Here is a 26,158-nt window from a genome sequence, read left to right as displayed (position 1 = left end):
TTCGGAACATACTCGGGTGCGATCATCATCTCGAAAGAAAAGCTCTGAAAGTATCTCGTCATGACGTAAAACCATCATCCAATCAGAATCGATAAGGTGCGAGATTTAAAGTTGAATATGGAGGCAATCAGTATGACGGACGGAAGCTAAGATGGAAAATATACGTTTGATGGTTTTATTCCATTTGTTACAGCAATATTAGGATGAAGCATTTAACATATATAGATAACACGGACAATCTTCGTGCCCTAATAAGACAAGATCTAAGGGAACTGGGCATTAAAGTACCAAAAGGGAAGAAGTCGAAAAAATTCAACACGAAAACACAGGTTTGAAATCGGTTTCGCTAATTAACGAAAATGAGTGTGCATGCTCTTTAATGTTCCTTAAGTATTGCACATCTATTGCTGTTTCTGATTATTCGATATGTGTGTCTGATAGCTGAATCGAATTAAAAGCGAGTGTACTCGGGACTACGACCGAACAACCATGCTGGCCCAAACGCCTGGGGGTCCCTTTGTTTATATTTGATTTAGGCCTACTCTGGAGCGTTCTGCTTTCAGCACACATGAGTGCTCCTGTAACAAGTTCGGACTTTCATTATCAAATACATGAAATTTGATATGTGTTGTAATTATTTTTCAGTTGCATTTACATGCGTTGCACTACATTGAGAATATGGTATGAGTTTGGGTTCATTTGGTATTGGCTTCTTTTTGTATGACCATCAAGTTTCGAGTAATCACATCTGTTATTGGACATTTTGTTATGTAAGTCTTAATATACCAATTAGGAGAAACTGCTCTTCTATGGTGTATACAGTTTTGAACTTCAAGACATGTACCAGTTATCAATGTACAATTTATTTTCATGAGACCCTTTCAAGTTTATTGCTGAATACCAAATACTAAATACATCAATTTAATGAGTTATAACAATTCTAATGACTTGTTTTTAATCACTTGACTATCATCCACAACCGAGACAAAAATTAAATTGTGGATAGGGAGTAGAACCAGTTAGTAGCTACCAAGGGTACAACTTCTATAATTTTTAAAAAGCCAAACTACATTTTAGCGAATTTAAGATTTAAAACCAAAGGAAAAAATCCCGCAAAATTATGGACTCAATTTCAGTTTTGAAGGATTAATCCACATGATACCCATAAGGAGTATTTTTCTGAGAACTGTAGTATTTTTTGTATTTGGTTTGGTTGCTGAAGGACTACTTGCATCCTTACTCTTTATTGTGTAGATAATAAAATAGGTCAATAGGAAACAATTCATGAAGGGCCAAGGAATCAGTGTGAGTGTGCAGGCACAGGATATTTCTCCAAGTAATTAATGACACTCCAGGTAGAGATCAGGAAGTAGAGCCCATCTCTGTCAACATAGCTGATTGCTATTGCCTACAATTATGAAACAACAAATTAATAACATCTGGATACAACTTTTTACATTTAATTTCTTACATAAAGTTTAAGCAACCCTAATAGATATACCATACCCCGCACTCATACTTTACTCATAAATACAACAGCATATGATATCTCACAAGATATTCATATGTATACACTATAATACACAATACCCTAACTAAAAAGCTAGGATCACAGTCCATAGCTTTCAATCATCAGTCCTACAGCTGGATATCACGGAAAGTCGGAGTCTCTGCTCCTCATCAAACAACGATCATACAATGTCAAAATGCTCCAGTCAACAACATAGCTAATCTGCCCTCCAGTATCAGAATGTCATAGCAACTAGCAAACTTGTGCCACAATCATATGACGAGTGCTTTCAGCTTCCATACTTTATGTAGTGAATACAATGATCAATGAATACATGTATGAAGATTCCGCTTAGCCTTATTGGCTTCCATAGTTCTCTGTCCAACAACGGCTATGTGTTGGAATCAAGGGGACAGTAAAAGCTACAACGGATGAGTAAGAACCTATGATAAATTATAATAAAACAATATAATAATCTTACATATATAATTAATAGAATATAGCATTCTAAACTATTACATAACAAACACATGTGAATATCAGTACTTAATATTACATACACATTTACAAATTAAAACCTGATTTTAGAACATAATTATTGACAATATCCACTGACATTCAGCTTAATATGATGTAAACAACTCGTGCGTACATGATACAATACTATTACTCTGTCACCTCCATGCATGCATTCTTTACCTGTAAACAACACAATATTGAAAACCTGACCTAGATCATATATAGAAGTTAATACACCACAATGCATCATTTACTACACAATGAACGAAGCACATGTGTACAGATAAACTAATCAAAGTTTAAATAAACTGAAAAATTAATTCGTACTTACCGTGAACTGTGTTTCACATCAGTATTATCGCACACCTGCATGTCAGTATTTCAAACCTGCCTATGCACATGCACACTATTCCTCTACCTTACAAGCATAGGTATACCAATCGCACAAACCCACACATAATTCAAACAGTAGATGTTGATGATACTAACAGTTGGATACAAACATTTTAATTTTATTGATCAAAATGAAACCTTTGGAGCATTTGACATTGGTTTGAAATTTGTGTGTAACTTGAAAAGGATCTTTTTCTTCTGTTTTCAGGATAAACAAGATGACAAAATATTTGGAAACTATCTGTCACATGTGTCGTGTATCCATGAAGAGGACTGTGGCTATGTACCAAGGTATACTGTACTTATGGCTAGCAGTGCCACCTTTGATCACTGTCGATATTGACAAATTCAAATTATAACACAACAAAATAACATCAAAATTTATTGTGATTGATCTTTACCAAATGTTAAACAAGCATTGCTATCATTAGGGCAACCATGCATAGTTTACTGGGAGCAAAAAACATAGTCTCTGGAAATAATGCCTCATCTGAATTGCTAAGCTGATTAATGGATGATATACATATTAAGCAGGGCAACTGTTTTAGAAGTTTTGTGTTGATGTTCTTCCCTTTAGTGTTATTACTTTCACTACAATGACACATAATGTGCATATATAGAAGTTTGCATTGTTTACATATCCTATAACTGTTTCTTAGCAAAACACTGAAATGTACTGAATTTAGTACAGTTTACCCAGATTTAATCTGTATTTTACTGGTAAAAGAAGGTACTTTTAAAATGACTAGCAGAACAGTCTTTTAATTACAAATTTAAGGGATTTTGTTATTTTCATTGTTACAAATTATGTCATAGATTTTACTCTTATAGGTTTCTGGTTGATGCTGCAATTCTTATCAGAAAAAATATTGAGCAGGAAGGCTTGTTTCGAAAGTCTGGTGCTGTCAGTCGGCAGAAGGAGCTACAGGTACTCACGTAAAGACTAGTTCCAAGTTTTAAGTCATCGTTTACATATACCCGTCTGTAATTAGTTTTACATTTTACATAACCACAATGATTTTATGGTTACTATGCTTTGCATGCATCCTACACTTCTCCTTAAACATTGTTTTATTAGATGTCAAGAAGTGATATCGCTTGCCCCTTCAGAGAAGAGGGAGAGTTTATGTTGTCCTTCTAACAATGGCAATGGTTTTTAAATGTTAAGATTTTGGTGCACGTCTTACAAGACATTAGTACATTATTTTGTAAATGTAGTAGGATACTGATATTTTGTAGTAGGGTTCTTCTGTGGTTTAACTGACCCTTCCTGGAGTGGGTTTTAAAGGGGTATTTTGTGGTGGAGGAGATGGGATGCGAGTTTTGATATGATGTTAAGATATTTGTGTTAAAATGACATCACTTTATAATTGTGCTAGTATACTGATCCTTTCCTACATTAAGACATGTTTTGTACTTTCTCTTCTTTAATTGTATTTATTAAACTTAACTATTATTGAAATTTAATATAAACATGCAGGTAACTTGGGAAACAAATTCAGTTTATAAAGTACACAAGCTATACTGTTCTGCAGCAATGTTAATTTTATTCTGAATTTAGTTTTGTTATTTTTCTTTTTAAATTTTACTTGCCGCAATTTCATAATCTTAGGATTTATTTTGGAACAGGAACAGAAATGAATAGTAACATTTTGTTTATCCTATAACATTTATTTGACCTTTTAAATGAGATGTAAAAAAAGAAAGTAGAATACACAGATGATTGATAATTTTGTTTGTTTTGCTTATTTACAGCATCAAATTGAGCAAGGGAAAAGTGTATCAGAAGCCAATGTGTTTGATGTAACAAGTTTGATCAAACAGTTCTTTCGCATGCTGCCAGAACCCCTCTTTACTAGCACTTATCATGACACATTTATCAAGTGTTTCCAGCTTGGCAACACAGAGACTTCACACCAGGCTGTCCTCCTGTTGTGTCTCCTGCTTCCTGGGGAACACCTCTGTACATTAAGGTAGGACTTGTGGTAATCTACATATAGTTTGCTGTACACTATGATAAAGATTCAATTCAAACTACACAAAGTATGTGGTTATGCAAGAATAGGACTGGCATCAATCTACATGAAGTTGATGGTATGTTGAGGTAGGACTCACATCTGTCTACACAGTTTGTGCTACACTATGGTGGCACTGACATCTACCTTAACAGGTTGTGGTAGGTTAAAGGAGGACTAACACCAACCTACACAGTTTGTGGCATACCAAGGTAGGTCTCGCTGCGACCTACTCTCAGTTTGTAGTATTCTGAGATAGGAATCATATCAGCCTAAATGCGGGTTGTGGTACAGGACTTTCATCAGCCTTCAACCTGCATGCAGACTGGTATTCATTAAGACAGGAGGATACTATAAAACTTGCTCACTTTTTCATTCCATGTCAGGAATTATGTCCAAATTCTGTCATATAACTCCACTCTTTCCAGAATATATGTCCCTAGAAAAAGTGAAGTAAAATGCTAACATATTCAGGGGTAGAAAAAAAAAATTCAGCTACTCCTCTGTCGGGCAAGGGAAACTTGAAATTCACTTGCCCGAATCCAATATTCACCCAACCGAAGAAAAAAGGCAACAGACCATATTTTAAGGAACACAAATTTTATCATCAATTTCTATATCAAATGTTTGAACTTAACACTTGCTGTTAATGCGAGCGAGAACGTTGACTTTTTGACAGTAACTACGTACACAAAACAACCTTGTTTACAACATTGTGGTGACGTGATAGGTTTTCGTGTAGTCTGGATCAGCCCAAGTCTTGACACGTTGTGTAAACAAGGATACTACATCGATGTATTTGATAGACTATCAGTGGATTTTAGTTTTAAGAGTGTTTAAGTTGATAAACGTCATTTATTATGGAATATTCTGTAGTCAGAACTACAAATTTCACTCGCCAGCCGGACAAGTAGCTGAAACAAATCACTCGCCCGCAAGTAGCTTTGACACATCTGGACGAGTGGATTTTTCTAACCCTGATATTGGAGTACTAGACAAAGTTAATTAAATGTTATTAAGTGTCTTCACTTACAGCATATTCCATTCATGTCTTCACTGTCAATATGAAGTTTTGTCTTCATATCGAAGAGAGAAAGACAATTTCTGTAGGACTAATTTCCATTTCTGTAATTTACAATACATGTGATTTAGGTCTGTGAATTTCCAGTAATTCGTACCCTAACATTAACTTCAGATTCATGATGAAGCTTTTGTCTGAAATCGCAAGTCACTCGGATAAGAATAAGATGGACCCCACCAACTTGGCCGTCGTCCTGGCACCTAACATGATGCATATCAACAACAAGAGTGAGAAAATGAACTCTTCAGAAGAGAAACTTCTCCAGGTTAGACACTTACTGCATTATTTAGTTAGGAAGACATACAATATTTTTTATCACACCTCTAATATCACCTCTGACGATCTCGCACTTCAAACCTACATTGGTTGTATTACCTGTAGAACAACAGTAATAATTTTGGGTCTCTTAATTTTGTGTTAAAATTACAAGATAAGAATTGTTCTCAACATCTTTTGAAATAAATTTGAATGGATGTTTTCTAAATAAGTAAATTCCAATTGACTTTTTCATTTTTCACAATAAGAAATCACATTATTATCTTACAGATTTATCTATAAGTAGTTTTTCGGTCAGTTCAAGTTGAGTTTTTCTGTGGGATATTTAGAGATCTACAATATAGATATATGAGTTGAATTGTGAGAAAAAATAGTTAAGATTTCTTTAAGAATTAGAAAGACATGCCATTTACATCTTTTTGGAATACAGTGTTTTTTTAAGTTCCTGTACCTCTCTGTAGGTACAGACATCAGTTGTGGAGTTGTTGATTCGGAGTGCAGACAGTGTTGGAATGATCTCTGACAGTCTCCAGGAGAGGGCATTGTTGATGACTGAGGTGTTTGGAACTGACGATGAACTCGATATGACGGAAGACACACTTGAGGAATCACGAGACTGTCGTAAGAAAGAAAAAAAGAGAAAGCGTTCAGGATCATTTCAGGGTAATTAGAGCCCAAGATTATTAATTTTTTGAACATGCCTAAGTAGATGTATGTCTTCATGTATTTGCTTTTCCAATTCTTTTAGGGTGTCTTAATCCTGACTTTTGATGCAGAATATATAATCCTATAAGGATTTCAATAGAGAGCACAATCTTGTGATCAAAATATTGTGTTCCAAACATTGGTTGAGCTTCTGAGAACATTAAGGGCACATAAAAATATGGGTGTTCAATTAGGTGTAGAGTTCCCAAAAATATTACAGAAAATTGGGTCCAGTGAGATACTCATTTGAGCGACTCCAGAAATTTTTGTGAAGAGAACATCCAGATAAATGGTTGGATTATTGTTAAACATGACATAATAATACCTGATACCATAGTGTTATTGTAGGATGGGATGATTTTAGATTCCACGCAAACATGACATCTTGATGCCATAGTGTTATTGTAGGATGGGATGATCAGTTTGAAATTTAAAATACTGGAAATCTCCTTATCAGATAGATATTAACTATTTTCCTAGAAGAAAACATTGATATTTATGTGTTTATGAAGAATGGACTATATGTTATAAAGATGTTGATATTTATGCATACTTTGCTAACCAAGCTCATATACTGGTGTTATAACAGGTGTCAAAGGAGATGGATGGGCGTGTAGATCTACTGGATGTTTAACAGTGACTACAATGAATGGTTGATGAACAATCATCATCAGAAAACATTAAAATTTTTGTAACATGAATGAAAACACAGACAGTTCATATCTGTGTGATTAATTATGTATGTATGTACAACAGGTCTTGTGAGTACCATTGCACAGAGTATTACCAAGTGGAGGAAGAGTACAGATGGGAAGGCTGGAAATATGAGTCAGGCCAGTAACATGAGTCAAACAAGTGCATACAGCAACATGAGTCATGCAAGCATGGCTCACGACCAGAGTACTGTGGCCCAAGCCCCAACCTGCCTTCCCACAGACGCTGAGTGTATGGCTACACCTGTAGTCATGAGAAAGCGCAAAGCATCGGGAGAAACACTGCCTTTCTCAGCTCACAAAAAGTACTTTATAGTTTGTCTTCAGTACAATGAAATTCATTTTCAATCAGAACTGTTGTTCTGTTAAACTAATCACACATTCGATAGTAAAACTGAATAATGTAGGTTTTGAGAAAACATTTTCACTAGAAGACTGTCATAGTTCGTTTATGGTGTTTTATTATTATCAAATATTTTTCAAGTTTTCCAGTTTTTCAACTATTCAGATAGCCAGATCAGTATCCAAATGTATATACATTCACTGAGTGTTTGGTCAATACATTCAAATATAACACATCAGTGAGGTAACGGCTGATACAGTTTAACGAAGATGCTGTACATTTCAGGAAAGCTATCCTGCAGAACCTGCCTAACCAGGCTACACTGGCCAACACACCCTTTACTCCAGCCTCAGGAGTGAAGAGAATGGACATTAATGGTCAGTAACTCTCCAGTGTTTTTCCATTACAGTTTGATAAATATTTTCGTTATTAAATAGAAATCCAGTAGATTTAATACTTATATATTATTGTGATTCTTATTCTTATTGACAGAGTCCTATGAAACATCTTGAAAATCTAAGGTTTGCACTATTGAAATATTAGTAAACATACCCTCTTTGCATCCTTGAATTATTACATGACAAAATCAAAGTTAATATAATCTTACTGACTTGTTGACTTGTTGTGTGAAGCATTACACCAAGGTGGCATGTCTGTAGTGGTACACCAAGGTGGCGTGTCTGTAGTGTTACACCAAGGTGGCGTGTCTGTAGTGTTACACCAAGGTGGCGTGTCTGTAGTGTGTAACCAAGTTGGCGTGTCTGTAGTGTGTAACCAAGTTGGCGTGTCTGTAGTGTTACACCAAAGTGGTGTGTCTGTAGTGTTACACCAAGGTGGCGTGTATGTAGTGTGTAACCAAGTTGGCGTGTCTGTAGTGTGTAACCAAGTTGGCGTGTCTGTAGTGTTATACCAAGGTGGCGTGTCTGTAGTGTTACACCAAGGTGGCGTGTCTGTAGTGTGTAACCAAGTTGGCGTGTCTGTAGTGTTACACCAAGTTGGCGTGTCTGTAGTGTTATACCAAGGTGGCGTGTCTGTAGTGTTATACCAAGGTGGTGTGTCTGTAGTGTTATACCAAGGTGGTGTGTCTGTAGTGTTACACCAAGTTGGTGTGTCTGTAGTGGTAGTGTGAGTGTTACACCAAGTTGGCGTAGTGTTACACCAAGTTGGTGTGTCTGTAGTGGTATACCAAGGTGGTGTGTCTGTAGAGGTCACCTGAGACAAAGTTTAATGGTGACCTATTCTGATACCCTTCATTCAGCAGCATCCATTGTGCATCCTTTAGACTTTCCTGTAATTTTTCATAGAAAAATTGCATTTTGTAGCATAACGTTGGTTATTTCCCAATTGAAATAACTTTATAAGAATTATCGGTATAGGATTACAGTTTTGATGGTATGCATGTATTGACACTGGCTTACTAAATTCATTGTCACAGTTTCTGTTTCATGACTCTAGATAACTATCCTTTAAACTTTATATTCATTATTGCTTATCTCAGGTGACTGTCAAGGTCACTAGGCCTCTTGTTATAAAAGAAAATAATTATTAACCTTCAGTCTCAACAATTTTTATTAAATGTTAAGATTAGCAGAAAATGGTGTAAATGATGGGGAGTGATGATATTGCTAATACTACAGATGCTATTGTAGAGATGAAGAGAAGAGGAACCCTCAACACTCCCAACATAGCATTCAGCAGCAAGGAGCAGCTGGCTTTCAGTGCTACACCCTGCCAGGCAGGCAAAAACACAAGGAAACGCCTTAACCTGTTCAGTCCTGGCAATAATCGAAAGGGTAAAAAGTAAGTGCAACATCTTTAACACAAATATATATCTGGGAATGGCTTATAATCGGTGAAGGTATGTGCCTTACTCTGGAAACATTTAACATGTGGTGTAGGACATACGGGTTGGAGAAATCATCTTGTTCATGACACTTTAAATATAATCTTAATCAATGTTAATGCTATTTATAGAAGGTGCCTGGCAAGATTTATAAAGATGCTGAAATAAACCACCATGATTGGTAGTCACAGCATGATCAAAAGTCTTTTTTCATGGAGAAAGTCAGTCCTGGAATGTATTGCATGAGGTAGTCTTGCTCTGCAATATAACTGTAAATATATATCAAATACTGTTTCCTGAGTTCTTTATGAAAAAGCACGTTATTCACAATTTAATTTCTGATTTTATTTTTATTTCGATCAATGAAAATATTGGTTTCAGTCACAACACCCTTTTGATCACAGATACTAGTCTTGACCAGAATACATGAAATGAAATGAAGGATAGGAAATCAATTTATTCCAGGAATTCTACAATAGTTACTGTTCTGATATTACAAATCTGTGATGAGTGTGAATCGAAATATCCAAATTGACTCATCAAACTTTAAGTGGACCATCAGTGTATCACGAGTTTTCATAAGTCAGCCTGACCACTTTGAATTACAGTTCATGAAGAAACCTATTTGCGATTTCATGATTTGTTCAGTCATTTCTATGCTCCTTGAAAATAGGAGCAAATAGTCACTGCATCTAACAAATTTCACACAACACCTTATACTAAGTTGCATGTGCCATTTGTTATTGTTAAAATTTTGTGGCCTGAACTAATTAAATTAGGATAATGAAACTTGATATATACATAAAACTTAATTAGACGATGTGCAATCTAACAAATTTCACACAACACCTTAGTTATTGCCATTTGTTATTGTTTAGAACTAGGATAGAGAATTGATGTGTACATTGCTCTTACTAAGAGAATGAATTTTAAAACCCCTTAATTGCAGAGTTATTACCCTTTGTTATCTTTTTTGTGTGATTAATTTATTTTCCGGAAGCATTCATCAGTTTTACTGATACTTTCATATTTCGTCTATCAAAAAATTAACCTTAATGATATGATGCCTGTTATTATGGCTGATCAGATATTAAGCAGAACATTTGTCTTATATCTTTAACCTTCAGTCAGGTCACATTGTATACCAATACAATTGTGTGAGGAAGTTTTTGTATGAACTTAATCTTCAAGAATTTAGTGACTTTATCAAAATAGTAAAATTTGCACAGGTCTGTTGTTGGTTTAAACTATCAAAGTATGATAAACAACCAACTTTACTGTATGATTAGTGTAAACATGTTATGAAGCGTTACTGAAAAACTGCACAGTACATCTGGCCTATTAAAGTCCTCTAATCTTACCTTAAAATCAACTCGCTTCACTCTTCAAACATCAAAGCGTATGTGGTGTTCATGCTTATTTCTTTTGTCTGCATACCAGCTCTTCTCTGGTTAATACAATTAAGTATGGACACAACATGTATCACAAGACTGAATCACTTTTCAGGTGTAGTCACATGACTCATAAACAAAATGGCGGCAAAGATGAAGCTATTGATTGCTGAAAGGGGTTTTCCAAAGTACATCTAATAGCATATTATGCATGAATTTCTAGATCAGTGTTCACGAAATCATGTATTAGTAAGAACATGTCTGCAGAATTGAGTTCGCATAATAAAATATTCATTAAAAGTGATGTACAGTAATCAGTGACAAGGCTTTAAACATCTGGATTATCCTGTTTAATTAGACATGGTGACCATTATTTTTTGTCGCTCCCTTTACAGGCTCCCCTCAGGTTCCAATATATCCTTGTCTGCTGCCAACAAAAAGGGCAAGTGTAAAGGTCTGTTCCGCAGACTTTCTGGAGGAAAAGGGGACAAGGTACTTATTTACACTCTGTACACCTTTTTTTTTCAGAAATATACCGGTACTCATTAATATTCATATACATTGTACACCTTGCTTTTACATAAATATACTCATAAATATTCATATATATTGTACACCTTGCTTTTACATAAATACACTCAAATATTCATATATATTGTACACCTTGCTTAAACAGAAATATACACATTAATCTACATAGCTTGTATCTAAACATATAATTCCATACATTTAATGCATGTTTCTCATAAATAATGAATGCCAGTACAGCATGTATTTGTGCTACTTTATGTAAAATGATATGTGTAAAATTGTTAATGTACAAAGCCTGTAGTGCTGAATGCTCAGTTAATCAAGCAAGAAAGGAATGGCCATTGCCTTGGATGTTATATTTGTCTGTGTTTTCCTGATTTGATGAGTATATCTTAAAGAATATTGCTGATTAATACTGCCATAATTGCTGTATATACCTGTATAATAAAGACTTCTACAGTGTTAACTCTAGGTGTTACACCTTAAGGAACTCCTCACAAGGAACTCCTAACATTATTATTAAAATTCTAAGAGGCTTAGTATTATTATCCATCTTTATTTTTATTGTTAAGAATATTAATTGTTCAATTCATTTCTCAACAACTAGAAATTCACATACAAAGTATTTGCCTAGATAATATCCTTTTCCACGACTGAATCTCTTATAGCTTGATGTTCGTTATTGTTAAAAAAAAATAGTCTCCAGATCTTAGGAAGGACATTGGAATCAAAACTGTTGGAAATATAAATGAAATTCTTATTAGAGCTTCAACAACAGATTTGTTTAACTTAAGTGTATACACTTATCTTTACAAGTACATATTTATATTCTGTCACAAGCACTGCTTCTGCTATATGTGTAAAATTGGATATAGATTTCATATTAAACTAAAAAGCCACTGCTTCATACAGAGCACTTGATGATCATTCATTTTAATACCAATCACCCATCTAATTGATTTCATTCAAACATTTTATAGTTGATCTGAAGTGAAAAAGTTACAAACAATTGATATCATGATGCAAGGTGGTAAAACATGTGTATTTAATTCGTTTGTGTGTTTCAGCAGCTTCCTAAGTGTCCCAGATCTACACAGGCCAGGCAGGTTGGTGAGAGATTAGCCATTGCTCGAGAGGTAAACAAACAGGATTGTACAGACCATTCAAACCAAACAGACATCAGCCAGCCTTCTGACACTACTAATGGCCAGTCACCTATTAGAGCCATAGTGAATCAGTCAGTCCTCTCCCCAACTTTACCAGAGCAATCTGTACTTTCAGTAACAGAGGAAGACACTAACTCCTTAAATGAGGGCTTTATTGATGAAGATGGAGATATGTCAACTATGAGTGCTAATGTTTCTTGTGTAGAAAATTCTGACCTATTGCCGCGTTCTTGCCTATCTGACTCTGCTGTCAATGATATGTCCAGACATGAGTCCATAAACGAACATCACCAGCGTTCCCTTTCCTCTAATCCTGATCACCAGCTTCAGCGACGTGGAACGCTGAGGCGTGGGCGGCCGAATTCTCTTAAGGCTGGTTTACTTCAAGGTGAAAAAGACAATGTGATGAAATTGAGGCGTAGTTTTGGTCTGGATAAATCCGAGATCGGTGAGCCAGTTCCACTATACATACCTGATACATCAGCTTATGTGAACATGATTGAGCTTGGAGACAGCTCAGAAGGAAGTCAGTCGCAACCAGACAAGCAAGATAACTCAATGGACATTTTAGAAGTGATGTCGGACCAAAAAACAAGTAATTCAATTACTGATGAAAATCCAGTGAGTAGTAGTAGTGATACAGAAGCCACTGCTTCATACATGGAAACGACAGATTCAAAATCTCCAGCAAGTGACAATTTATCTTTAGAGGACAGCCAAGTGAAAGGCACAAAATTTATTTCCCGTGAGAGTATGGATAGCTTACTTAGTGGTCAAACAGATTCTTCGCCTTCATCACCGAAAAATGAGAAGAAAAATTTTCCAAGATCTATATCCACAGACAGTGGGAAAGGATCCCTGTTGGAAGAAATAGGTGTTTTAGAAAACACGGACAATTCTAAAGCTAGGACCAGTAATGTAGTAGAAAGTGAGAGTAAATTGAACAATAATGAGCTTGCTTCAGAAACAACAATAAATCCAACTTGTGCAACCAAACCTGAGGTCAAGAATACTGATCAAAAGTTGAGACGATTTGTCTCATCTTTAGATATGAAAACAATGACAGCTAGTGTTAGCAGATCTCATAGCCTTCATGTAAATTCTGTGTCTAAGAAAACTCAAAACCACACCCCAAACCTTCAGATTTCGTCTGAGACACATAACCTATTAATAAGGGCAGGGTACTTGGGAAATAAACAAAAAGACGCATCAAGAGAGGACATTCAGGTGATGGGTCCGCCCCAAAATATTCTCAAACATGCAGAGACGGCCATCCCGAAACACGAAAGCATCATGGAGCTGCAAACAAACTTGTCTGGCAAAGTTAAACACTGTGTGAAAAGTCTGGAGACAGATGTTGTAGATCGTCATGCATCACCATACAGATTTGCCAATTCTGTGACACGCAAAAGGGGCTGCTCTCCTGTTAGGATACCAACAATTTTTGCCAAAAGTGAGAAAGAAGCTGCTTGTATGAAAGACATTGTGCAAGTCAACCCAAAGTTAGGGAAAGGTCAAGCTAGACTGCCAATTTCTACACATCTTTTGAAACCCTCTGAGTCAGCGGCATCAAAACAGCAACAAAGGCCATCATCCTCTGGTGCTTCAAATTGTCTGTCACGAAAGCCCAGTATCTACTATGCAAAGGATAGGTCCATTGTCAGTAGTTCAGTCCCAACTCCTGGCATTACTGAAGACATGGATATATCAGACGACACAGCTGTGAAAAACAAGGAAAACTCCAGCTCTGACAATGAAGGTGACCACACACCAAAACACCAGGGTGATTTAAGGGATCCAAAAGAGGATTCTTGTACACCTCTTGGTGAAAAAACAGAACCATCTAATTCATTAGATTTAGATGCTACACCAACAAATGCCAGGTCATCAAAGGTACCCAGCATCAAATTGCCCATCCTACCAGGAAACCTTGGTCAGCGTGTGCTTTTGAGGACATCTGGAGGACATACACCACGACACATCAACAGGAGCATATCAAAGTCACCATGTTCCCCAGTAAAACCAGTGAAACGTCTTGGATCCCCAGGATCTCCTTGTCGTAACACACCTCGAAGACACACATCTCCAGGGCGACAAAACAAGATACGACTAAGCTCCATTCCCCATCATCTACAGGATGATATTAGCAGTGTGTGATTGGTTTTGTTCATTAACTATATCACACACAAACATATCAGGAAAACAAAACAGGGTTTGTTTTAGTTCCAACTACAGAGGGATTTTAGCAGTGTGTTTTTGGGTCTCCAGTAAAATTCACTTCTAAGAATCCCGTCTCCTGGGCAACAAAATAAGGTGCAACATTTGTCAACCTACCACGATCCCAAGGGAATATTAGCAGTGTGTGAATGGGTCTCTCCAGTAAAATATACCATACACATATCTGGAAAACAAAACAGGTTTCATTTCAGTTCTATTCCTCATCATCTACAGGGGCATATTAGCAGTGTGTGATTGGTTCTCTTCATTAACTATACCACACACAAACATATCAGGGAAACAAAAAAGGTTTTGTCTTGGTTCCATTCCCCACCATCTATAGGGGGTATTATTAGCAGTGTGTTAGTGGGTCTCTCCAGTAATATTCACCACACAGACAAGAAAACAGAATTCAGTTTTGCTCCAGCACCATGGGGGATGTTAGCAGTGTGTGAGTGGGTCTCTCCATTAACTACACTGTTGACATATATCTGTAAACGAAATGATTCGTCTTAGCTCCATTTCCCATCATCTACAGGGAGATATCAGCAGTGTGTGAGTTGGTCTGTCCATTAAAATACACCACACAGACACCCATCTCCTGGGCAACAAAGCAGGGTTCAACTTAGCTCCACCCACAACTATTTGTAAGAGAAGCCTTATGTAAGTGGGTGTTTTTAATATTTTGTATGTGAACTTTGTGATAATGTATATAGTCATCCTTGCTTTAGGATTGTTGGAGTTTTTTACTTGACAATTCATTTTATTGGTTTCATTATAATGCTTTCTGGGTAATTTATTGTTAAGATCATGAAGTAGATACAGACCTCAGATCAACAGGATTATGTTAGAAATGGACAATGCCTAAAAACCTATTGGTCTATTGAGTATACCAATTCTGCTTTCTGGCTGGAGTTATTTCCCTTGTACCTAGTTTTTCATTGGTTTGGTGCTGTCTTATCTCACATTGGATTTTATTTGTTGGATTCTATATATTATTATTTTATTGGAATGTTTATGAAAAAGCTATAGAATTCTTATAATGATACAAAAATCATGATAAAAACATGTGCTAGGAATAAGTTACTGGAATAAACATATTAATGTTTCAAAGTGAGTGTGTTATGTGTGTGTTGTGTCTTTTTTCTTTTTTGTCTGATGAAGCTAAGGTAATCTTTTGCCTTCCATTATTATATTATTGCTTAAAAACAGACAGTCTTAAATGCTGCATTGTGTTTGTGTGCCTCTCCTATACCATCTATTTCCATGTTGGATAAGTTGTAATGTGGATTGTTTGGTGACTATTTCAATATATGTTGATTTAACTACATTAGCGTTCTTTTCACATGCCAAGGACTTTCAGATTTTAGAAATGTCACAGCTCATGAATGCAGGACTCTCAGTGATGCTGGGGCTCGTGAATATTTCTACATTAGCTTTGAAGAATTGTTGAAATCTGCCTTGAGGCTAGATACTCTTGCTTTATATCATTATCAGATAGTGCGGTGAAGGATTGACTTTCTCAGTGATTTGCTCAAATACATCAATAATTTTTTCAATGAACATGATTGCACCAATGCTTACAATATAGGACCTTTCATATTTGCATGCATTGTAAATGTAGATAAAATGCATATTTGAAACAAGGAGTGTGTGAACTATTTTAAATCTTAACTCTTTCTCATCTTAAAATCATTCTAGTGGACTGTAGAAATTGTAAATATCTGTGTCATTTGTATTCCTTAAAATTATAGCTACTCATGTTTTATTTAAATCTGACCCAATTATTTTATGTTCAGTTCATAATATATGAATGTATAACAAATTTTTATTATTTCAATTTCATATTGTCTTTGGGGGCTTGGCAGAGATATGAGGTCATACTTTCACAGTATTTCACATTATACTTAAATGTATTTGATCTATACAATCTGTTGTCCCCATGGGAGGACAGATATTCAGCAGTAAGTCTGTATTGTCACTCCTGGAAATCATACTTTTTTTTAACATATTTGTCATATTTATTGGCTATAATCTTGCATATGTTTTCTATCTTACTCAAAGATTCTTAGTTGAATTACTAAGTCAATAGAGAAAATGTGAATTATGTTTCTGTTGATAATGTATAACGTCTGGAAACAATATATAATAACCCATTTGGTCCAATTAAAAATTTTTTTTTATATACTGTAGTACCTCTATAGCTTTAGAAATGTAGTAAAATGGCCATAAATTAAAGCATAATATCAAAATCTGTATTGTAAATTTCAATTCCTGAGAAATGTATAAATTGATGTTAAACTATATGTAGTAGTCTTGATGTTTGAACTATTACACAAAAAGTGCCCATCCAGTAGAACAGATTTAGCTTTAGTTTTTCATGTTTAGCAGCTTAGAGATTCTGTGAATATTGAAATGTTATTAACATTTGTGATACTTTATCCGATGCCTTGTACATATTCTATGCTGAAATAGAATTATCAGTTTTTCTCCATAGTTTGGTTGTGTGAGTATTACATTAGTTTGTGTGTCAGTAAATAATGACACAGTCTTACTTTCCTTCTAGGAAGGATTTTGATGCTAAAAAATGGATAACTTTCAAATTGGTGAAAATGATATACATTTTCTAGTCACCTTGCCATTCCTGTTAAGTTTTCAGCTTCAGCTTGTCTATAAAAAATTGTTTGCTGCCCTCTAAGTTAAGATTTACGAATATTGATAATTTCAGATTTTTGTTGTGAAGTGTGGTTTCTGTGACTCTTCACTGACCTAGGGTTATATCTGGAATGTTTGGAGATATTTTTTTAAAAACACTGATTTATAAGTTCAAGGTGCTTCTGTTATGTTTTAAGTTGTCTACATTTTCTTTCAGAATGTGTTTGAAATGAACTGTGATTAATGCCATCAACTGTGTATTTCCATTATTATTTGTGGTTAGATCCTTTTTTATATTTCTTTGACAAACTAACAATAATTTTTCTGTTAGTGTTACGACAGACATTACCTACAGTAACAAAACTAATTAACATGTCTGAAATCAAATGTTGTGCAGCAATTTGGAAAAAATGTCAAGTGATCTAGTCTTAAAACGCCATAAGATTATCTTGCAATGTTTTCTTTAACAAATCAAACTATCAAGAGTATTAGGTTTGGACCAGGATCTCCTATATTGATACTGTCTCATGTTTCCCTCCTGTGTATTGTCATTTTCCCCTCCTGTGTATTGTCATGTTTCCCTCCTGTGTATTGTCATGTTTCCCTCCTGTGTATTGTCATGTTTCCCTCCTGTGTATTGTCATGTTTCCCTCCTGTGTATTGTCATGTTTCCCTCCTGTGTATTGTCATGTTTCCCTCCTGTGTATTGTCATTTTCCCCTCCTGTGTATTGTCATGTTTCCCTCCTGTGTATTGTCATTTTCCTCTCCTGTGCATTATCATGTTTCCCTCCTTTGCATTGTCATGTTTCCCTCCTGTGCATTGTCATGTTTCCCCCCTGTGCATTGTCATGTTTCCCTCCTGTGCATTGTCATGTTCCCCTCCTGTGCATTGTCATGTTTCCCTCCTGTGTATTGTCATGTTTCCCTCCTGTGTATTGTCATGTTTTCCTCCTGTGTATTGTCACATTTTCCTCCTGTGTATTGTCACGTTTCCCTCCTGTGTATTGTCATTTTCCCCTCCTGTGTATTGTCATGTTTCCCTCCTCTGTATTGTCATGTTTCCCTCCTGTGCATTGTCATGTTTCCCTCCTGTGCATTGTCATGTTTCCCTCCTGTGTATTGTCATGTTTCCCTCCTGTGTATTGTCACGTTTCCCTCCTGTGTATTGATAATCACAGCAGAAATCAGATGTGTACTACCAATGACTTCTGTTATGACTAAGTTATGTATAAAGCATGATTTTAAAAGTTGATTTCTACCATTGAAACTTGAAAAATCTCATTTTTATTATTGGTTGTCAAATGTTTATACTGACAAATGATTTACACCTTCTAACTTTAGTCATCTTAAATACATTTGTGTTTACAGGACTGTTCCTGTATGTATAATGCTTAAAGATTTTTTCTGTGAAAAAATTAATAGAATAAACTATGCTGAATAAGCCAGAAAGGGGTGTGGGATATATATTGGAGGGAAACTCTCATTACTATAATTCTGACATTAAAACATTGACAATCAAATTTTCAAAGTATCTCTTTTCATACCTGCATCATGCTTTTTTCTTCTCTCTTTCTCTTCAATTTATTTATTTTGGAGAAGTTTTCAAATTACAAAAATGATTCAATAGAAATATCTAAGTTATCAGTATATTTACCTTGCATTCCAGCTGGGCTGTGAATTCTGTTTCATACAGTCACAATTATTTCATTAATAATCCTTTTAATCAAGAATAACACATTGCTTTAGCTGCCATATAATAATGTATTAAAATATATACAAAAAGATCAAAGTTTGTCAGTTTTTGTTTGTAAAGAAATGAAACCATTGATACAGAAGTAACACTGGTGATTTGCATCATTAGAACATGGTGTTTTCAAAGAGTTGGTCGAGATTAAATCTGATAGGTTTCTCAGCAGGGATGTGCCATGTAGCTCCTTACAAACAGAATGCAGGATGGAGACAAGAATTCAAGCCTTGTGTCCTTTGAAGTGGAAATCATTCACTGGTATTCCTACAACCTTGATAGCAATTCATCTTGCTACTTTAATAGGACTTTTGACAGAACTTGACTTGAAAGCAAGTCAAGGTAATTAGTCCCTCAAAGGGAATCATTTGGGACTATGATTTTGCATGGTGTCCATCAGTTCCTTTCGTCTCCACTAAACAGCTGAACTGCACACCTGGTGCATGGATTCACCACAGTGAAGCAGTGTTGGAAGCTTACACTTATTTTGCAGCATGGTCTTGTTCATTTGTATTCATCCAACTTTAAGTGTATTTGCTTATATTTTGTCTTAGATGGTGCCAATAATTATGCTATGGATACATATGTGTTCTTACAGATTCTTTGGTATTGGAACCTTTTTGTCTATATGAGGCGGTCATTGTCTAAACTCTAGTATAATCATTATCTGGTACGTACTGTGATAAACTAAAGGAATAATGGAAAACAAGACTAAATGAGTTGTAGTCAAATTTGTAATCAAATTAATGTGTTAGCTCTGCTTCAAAACTAAAGTATTACCATAAACACTTCTGTACATGGTGCCAAAATATTGACAATGTATGTAAGAGGCCTTGCGGCCTTGACGGTCACCTGAGATAAGCAATATTGAATATAAATGTTGAAGGGTAGTTAACAAGTGTCATGAAACAGAAATTGTGACACTGAATAAAGACAGTGTCAATACATTCATTCTATCAAAACTGTCATCCTATGCTGATAATTCTTATAACATTATTACCAGTGGGAAATAACCAAAAGTATGCTAAAAAATAAAGACTTTCTATGACAATTACGGTAAAGTCTAGAGAAAATATTTCTCCCCAGGAAGAAATGTGAGACTCATTTTGGTAATTAAAGCACCTTAAGATGCTTCCATTCAGTTTTGAAATCCGAGTCAATTTTACCCCTTTTGACTTCTGGGGGTGTGGACTGTATAATTCTCAATTTTGGTTAATCTTGGGACAGGGAAGGTTTCTGCATAATTTCATTAAAATTGGATCAGGGGTTTTGGAGAAGAAGTCGAAAGTGTTCGATTGTTTACAGATGCACGATGAAGGGTATCGGAATAGGTCACCATGTCTCAGGTGACCTAAAAAAAGAAGCAGAATCAAAATGTGTGAGATTTCGGAGCAAAAAACTGGGAAATGAGAATGAAGTTTACATACACAAATACGTTAATTTTCTATTGGCTTAGCAGGAGAACCTCTATCATACCACAACAGCTAACACTTCATGTTTGTACATATTTTATTGTTCTTAAATAATTGCACATTGTGTTGGTACTTGGTAGTAACAATAGATTCTACATATCTATATAAATACATACAGCTATATAAACACTTTCCTCAGAATTCACTGTGGTTTTCTGACACAAACTGGCTTTACTCGATTGAATTACTAATGAAAGCCAGGTACAGTTACCAGCTTTCTGAACATTCGAAAAGTTAAGAAAAGTCATGATAACAGTTTATCGACAAATACAGAACACAAGAAAATGACTCCCCACATAAATGAATCTTATTGTTATATCACCCAAGAATATTAAGTTTCTGGTGACTTTTTACACAGGTTTTAACAGATATATGTAAATGGTTGAACCTAAAGTAGAATCTCTTTATTACCTGTAATACTACCGGCTGTTACCACTGATTTCAAAACTGCATTATCCATGGCATTTTTTCATGTGCAAATTGCCAATTTTTCATATACAAGTTACCAGAACTAATTTCTTTCTAGCAAACTATAAGCTTATCAAACTAATGTATTTCCTCTGACCATTACACCAATAAAAATGCCTGTGTCTTTCCATCCATTACTTGTAAATGACGATAGCTACAAAATGTGTGTTTTGGTTGGAAATAAGTGTGGTGTTTTGAGTCTAGACAGTAAAAATGGGATATAGCCTAAATTGCTAAGCTATATATATTACCATCTACAAGTGAATTGTCATTTTGACACAGCAAAAGAAAAGGATGTACTGACCAATTTTACAAATATCTGGTTGTATCTCTATGGAGTACATAGTAACAATGCCTCATCATGGTGACTTCTACCTCTCAAGTCAGGAAATGTTATCTATGTGAGATGTACAAAGAGCAGAGATTCTACAAAAACAGGAAAGAAAAATACCCTACAAGATAATGCTTATCAGCATTGTCATTAAAAACAATTACTTACGGAGCTCAGTAGCCGTAAAAACCAAGTTCTAGGTTCCTTTCCATTTTAATCCACATAACAGTAAAATTTGTCCATTTTTCTTAATAATTCTAATTTACCAATTTAAATGTGCAAGCAAAATAAATGTGACAGATGTTTCCTTTTTAAAAGAAATTCTTTTCATATTAAAAGTCTACTTATTAATTTCTTTTTCCATCAACACTCAGTGTCACAAGTCTTTTAAAATAATGATAATTTAGCAACATATAAAATATATGTAATTTCTTTCATGAAATGATTTTCTCTTCAAGAAAATTAAAATGAAATTCGGAAAAAATTCAATTGATAACAAAGATAAGAAGCTTAGTGTTGAAGAATTGTTAACTACGCTGTTAAATTCATTACTGAGTAGCAAAATGCTTCCAAATTCTTTTGCAAGAATTGGAAACAAGAATAAGAGTATGTTTTTGGTGGTACCAAAGAAAGCAAACATCATTACACATATTTGTATAATTTTGCTAATGTATGCTCAAAATAGCAATATCACTTCCTTAGCATTTGAAAACAGCCTTTAAAATGGACCTGACCTTCACCTTGTTAATGTAATGAGTAATGGTATGATACAAACACTGTCACTTTCTACAATCACAAATGACTTGACAGTACTGTTGATTCCAGACAAAACAACCTTACGTTCCATGACATGCTACTGGAATGCTTTAATACAATTGACATTTACATACAAATGAGGAAATTCAGTCACTAACAAAAATACATCAACACATGAAGCACTTAAACAGAAACACCATCAGGCCGAAGTTTACACTAATGCCATACGTACACACTAACACTGTTTAATATACTAGTATTTGTTGATTTGTTAAGGGCTCCTCCATGAGTGTAATTTTTCAAAAACTATATACAGTGTACATATATAATGTACTTACTTTTTGGGCTGTAAACTACAAGGACATATAGAGTTGGCTGAAATTTTACATCATAATAACAATAACTCTATGTTTCGATAGTAAAAGTTGAACAGTTTCATATGATACAAATGTCCTGATAGGGAATCCTGTGTACACAGCTGTCTGTTACTCATCCGTGGACCAAATGGTAGTAAATCTGCCTTCAGTTTAACAGTTGGGTAAAAAACCTGGATCCATCAATAGAATACTAATTACTTCTGATAAAAAAAGGTGAGCACTTTTTTTATATACAAACCAAAATTCTTCCCATCAAGAATTGTGAAGGTCACTAATGCAAGATGACAATGATACCTGATAATACTAAGTCATTATAGTTTTATCATTCCAATGAAGACAACATCAGAAGCTGTTTTAACACTTTCGTCTGACTTGTTTCTCGAATTTCTCCTGCAAGGAACATTTCATCCACAACACTGTAGACCTGTGAATATAAATAAATAGAAATACTCCAGTGGGAAATAACGTTATGCTCAAAAATACCATTTTTCTATGAAAATTACAGTAAAATCCACAAAAAAAAATCCCTCCCCAGGAAGAAATTTAAGGCTCATTTTGGTAATTAAAGCACTTTAAGATGCTTCAATTCATGAAGAGTATTTGATTCTACCATATCTTGGTCCTGAGAAGATTTTTGAAATCTGAGTCAATTTGACCCCTTTTGACCCCATCCATCAGCCCCTGTGGGTCAATCAGGATCAAAATTGGCATACCATCAAGCCTTCATCCTTCACTCATAATTCTAACTAAGTCTGAAATATTTCCAATAGAAATTTAACAAATTGTGCTCAAAAATCTAGTTTTCCTATATAAACTATAGTAAACTTTACCCCCTCCCCACGGGGATATGCGAGACCCTGGTGTTTCTTGGTAAAGCACCTAAGATGCTTCCATTCATGAAGAGTATTTGATTCTACCATATCTGGGTCTTGAGAAGAAGATTTTTTGAAAGCTGTGTCAATTTGGCCCCTTTTGGATCTGCCCCTCAGGCCCCTGGGGGTGGGGACTGTATAATTCACAATTTTGGTTCATCTTAGGCAAAGGAAGATTTCTGCAAAATTTCATTGAAATTGGATCAGGGGTTTTAGAGAAGAAGTTGACAGTGTTAAATTGTTTACAGATGCGCGATGCCTGATGAAGGGTATTTGAATAGGTCACCATGAGAATTTTAATTTATGTTTTACAAAAACCAAGCTCCCAGGCTTTTTACCTACCTTATAGAAATTAAACACTAGATCTAATTCACAGACATTGTGGAAGTATTCATTTAAAACTTCCACAAAATTGTGAATAGCTTCTAGATACATTAAGTTGTTGTCACTGACATCCACACATATGCAGAAGTATAGACCAGCATATCTTCTGTACACTATCTTGAAATTTCGGAACTGAAAAACAAACAAGTTAAGTCTGTAAGCATAACATCAATATTGAGATCTGAAAGTATATCAAACTTTGATTTTGTCATTCATACCTCCTAGTTAGAAAATCACTTTTGTGCAAATTGTATGAAACAGATATCATCGCAGTAATTCTTGTTAACTTGTTATTAAATCAATGTTTCTATCCATGATCATAGTCAGCATAGTGACAATGTTCACTAATGCTACAACAAAAGTCATATAGTGTATGTCTAAGTTGAAGCAGCCAATTTGGGCACAAAAGTAACTCCTTACAGTATAGTATTGAATGTGATTATTGTTACAAAACAATTTTCAGAGATACCAAACTGTGAAGAGATATACAATGAGTGTGAAGCACAGCATGACCAAAATCCTTAAAAATGTCATGGAGATTGATTATCAATGCCCCAGTAAAACTGGAGTTTTTGTGATGAATTTATACCTCAACAAAGTTGGTATGTTTTGCATCTCTCACAGTGACCACAGCGTGTACTTCCTCTATGAGTTTCTGCTTCTCATCATCATCAAAGTGCATATACCACTTGGCGAGGCGAGTCTTGCCTGCCCTGTTCTGTATCAGTATAAACTTTATCTGCAAGTAAAACATATAACAAATAACTTCCATCCACCAAAAACGCAAGTCACTCTGCATGTATTACCTGGTTTAATATGATTACCAGGATGAGATTCGAGGACTTGATCCACCTAAGAAAAATTCTTCCAGATGTGAAATACATGAAATACTGATGTTCTGAACTTAACCTGTAGCTAATGTTGATGAAAAATACTATTTTCACTTTCCTGAATTTGTTGGACTTCTTTTGTTTTTACTTGACATAAAGATGAATGAAATTGGCATAATTCAAATTTCTTTATTCCTCCATGTATACAGTGCATAACGAATCTCTACCCGAGTTCCATAACAGTCACAATATTGTGGTACCAAAATGCACTCTGAAAGATTTGGTGCACAAGACTAACCATACCATAACATCACAACATATGCACAAGCACCTAAAATGTAAATGTCACAATAACTGCGCAATCAATCACTTGCTGCAGTGCATATATTTTCCTCCTTTCTTGAAGTACTAACCAGTCTATCAAATTTATTGGTGTTTTATTTTCTGGATACTGTCAACCAAGAATTTCATGTAAACTTAGGTTTTCCAGGCACTACCTGACTCATGTAATATCTGTACATTTTACCGATTGGGGAAGATGTAAATTTCCTGAATCTGATGTATTAATTTGTTCTCCAAAAGACAAACATGAACAGGTTGGGCACAGCTCGTCATATGGATAATACTACTGCATTTGAGGGATGGTTACCACATTGAATGATCAATTAGTTACTCACACAGAAACGCTTAAAAGTTCTTTTTAAAATTTGCAACTGAAAAGGGTGTCATATTTTTTATTTTGCCCAATAATCAATGCAACACTATATACTGAAGTCAATGGAGAACAAAGTGAGTGTTATAAATTTTTATGTTAACGCAAAATAACATTTCCTACGCATTTATACATTGTCACATTGGCTATCATGTCATCTTTTTAACATGACACCTTATTTTGTTGCAAACTTTTAAAAGAATTTTGTTTTTCTATTTAAGAATGAAACTCCATTTGAGTAACTAACTGATTAGTCAAAGCACTGCAGTAATTACCCCTCAAATGCAGGGTTATTACAGCACCGTGATGAGGGAATGTGTCAAACCTTGTAAAGTTATAATTATTCCGAGATGAAAGAAACTGCTACGTTTCGAAATATACGTATGTGATACCCATATTAATCGAATGGTATTGTTTGGCATCAGATACTAGTATAGAGCCAGCCACGTTTCTTTCTGACAAACATATCAAATAATTTAGAATTATGGTACATCCGTATATCATGATACTGAAATAGCAAAGCATAACTTATCAACAGCAACTCAAGTGAGCATGCCGGTTGTTCCGGGAAAATATGCGATCATTTAAAATGCAGTGCTAATGCTTGCATTTTTAATGTATCTCTGAACATTGTGTTGTACCATTTTCGAAGAAAACCGATGAAATTACTGCAAAACAGGCAAACAGTATAAGTTCTTACCATTTTCCTTTCGGTCGATTACCGGAACTCTGAACCCTCCCCTTTTCGTACATGCGTAAACGATATATCCGGATCTGACAATCATCGCGGTGGTTAGAATGTTTTTACTATAAGTAAATAAACTTTACTTCAACGAAGCATCCATTTGACCCA

General features: G+C 35.2%; 2 protein-coding genes across 2 annotated transcripts; one reads left to right on the top strand and one right to left on the bottom strand.

Moving 5' to 3' along the window:
- The first annotated feature begins 203 nt into the window (after nucleotides 1–203).
- LOC132556708 (uncharacterized) lies at nucleotides 204–19,105 on the top strand. Its single transcript, XM_060221143.1, has 11 exons — nucleotides 204–329; nucleotides 2,631–2,713; nucleotides 3,254–3,350; nucleotides 4,178–4,395; nucleotides 5,633–5,783; nucleotides 6,256–6,457; nucleotides 7,256–7,517; nucleotides 7,841–7,932; nucleotides 9,205–9,355; nucleotides 11,185–11,281; nucleotides 12,388–19,105. The coding sequence occupies exons 1-11, from the start codon at nucleotides 204–206 to the stop codon at nucleotides 14,641–14,643; spliced, it is 3,735 nt and encodes a 1,244-aa protein (XP_060077126.1). The 3' UTR covers nucleotides 14,644–19,105.
- Nucleotides 19,106–20,598: 1,493 nt separating this feature from the next.
- Nucleotides 20,599–26,034, bottom strand: LOC132556672 (AP-2 complex subunit sigma). Its single transcript, XM_060221106.1, has 4 exons — nucleotides 26,006–26,034; nucleotides 24,353–24,502; nucleotides 23,722–23,895; nucleotides 20,599–22,931 (listed from the first exon to the last, which is right to left on the bottom strand). The coding sequence occupies exons 1-4, from the start codon at nucleotides 26,006–26,008 to the stop codon at nucleotides 22,830–22,832; spliced, it is 429 nt and encodes a 142-aa protein (XP_060077089.1). The 5' UTR covers nucleotides 26,009–26,034; the 3' UTR covers nucleotides 20,599–22,829.
- Between the last annotated feature and the right edge of the window lie 124 nt (nucleotides 26,035–26,158).

This window comes from Ylistrum balloti, unplaced genomic scaffold, assembly GCF_031769215.1.
Source record: "Ylistrum balloti isolate Yb309-2 unplaced genomic scaffold, AGI_CSIRO_Ybal_v1 Utg370584, whole genome shotgun sequence".
In the NCBI taxonomy this organism is placed as follows: Eukaryota; Metazoa; Mollusca; class Bivalvia; order Pectinida; family Pectinidae; genus Ylistrum; species Ylistrum balloti.
This window is presented reverse-complemented; position numbering and strand designations above follow the sequence as displayed.

Coding starts and splice junctions, on each gene's coding strand:
- LOC132556708 (XM_060221143.1), top strand. CDS start 204: ATGAAGCATTTAACATATATAGATAACACGGACAATCTTCGTGCCCTA. Junction 7,518..7,840: donor CCTTTCTCAGCTCACAAAAA/GTACTTTATAGT, acceptor TGTACATTTCAG/GAAAGCTATCCTGCAGAACC. Junction 11,282..12,387: donor CTGGAGGAAAAGGGGACAAG/GTACTTATTTAC, acceptor TGTGTGTTTCAG/CAGCTTCCTAAGTGTCCCAG.
- LOC132556672 (XM_060221106.1), bottom strand. Junction 23,896..24,352: donor AACATACCAACTTTGTTGAG/GTATAAATTCAT, acceptor TTTGTTTTTCAG/TTCCGAAATTTCAAGATAGT. Junction 22,932..23,721: donor TAGTGTTTAATTTCTATAAG/GTAGGTAAAAAG, acceptor TTATATTCACAG/GTCTACAGTGTTGTGGATGA.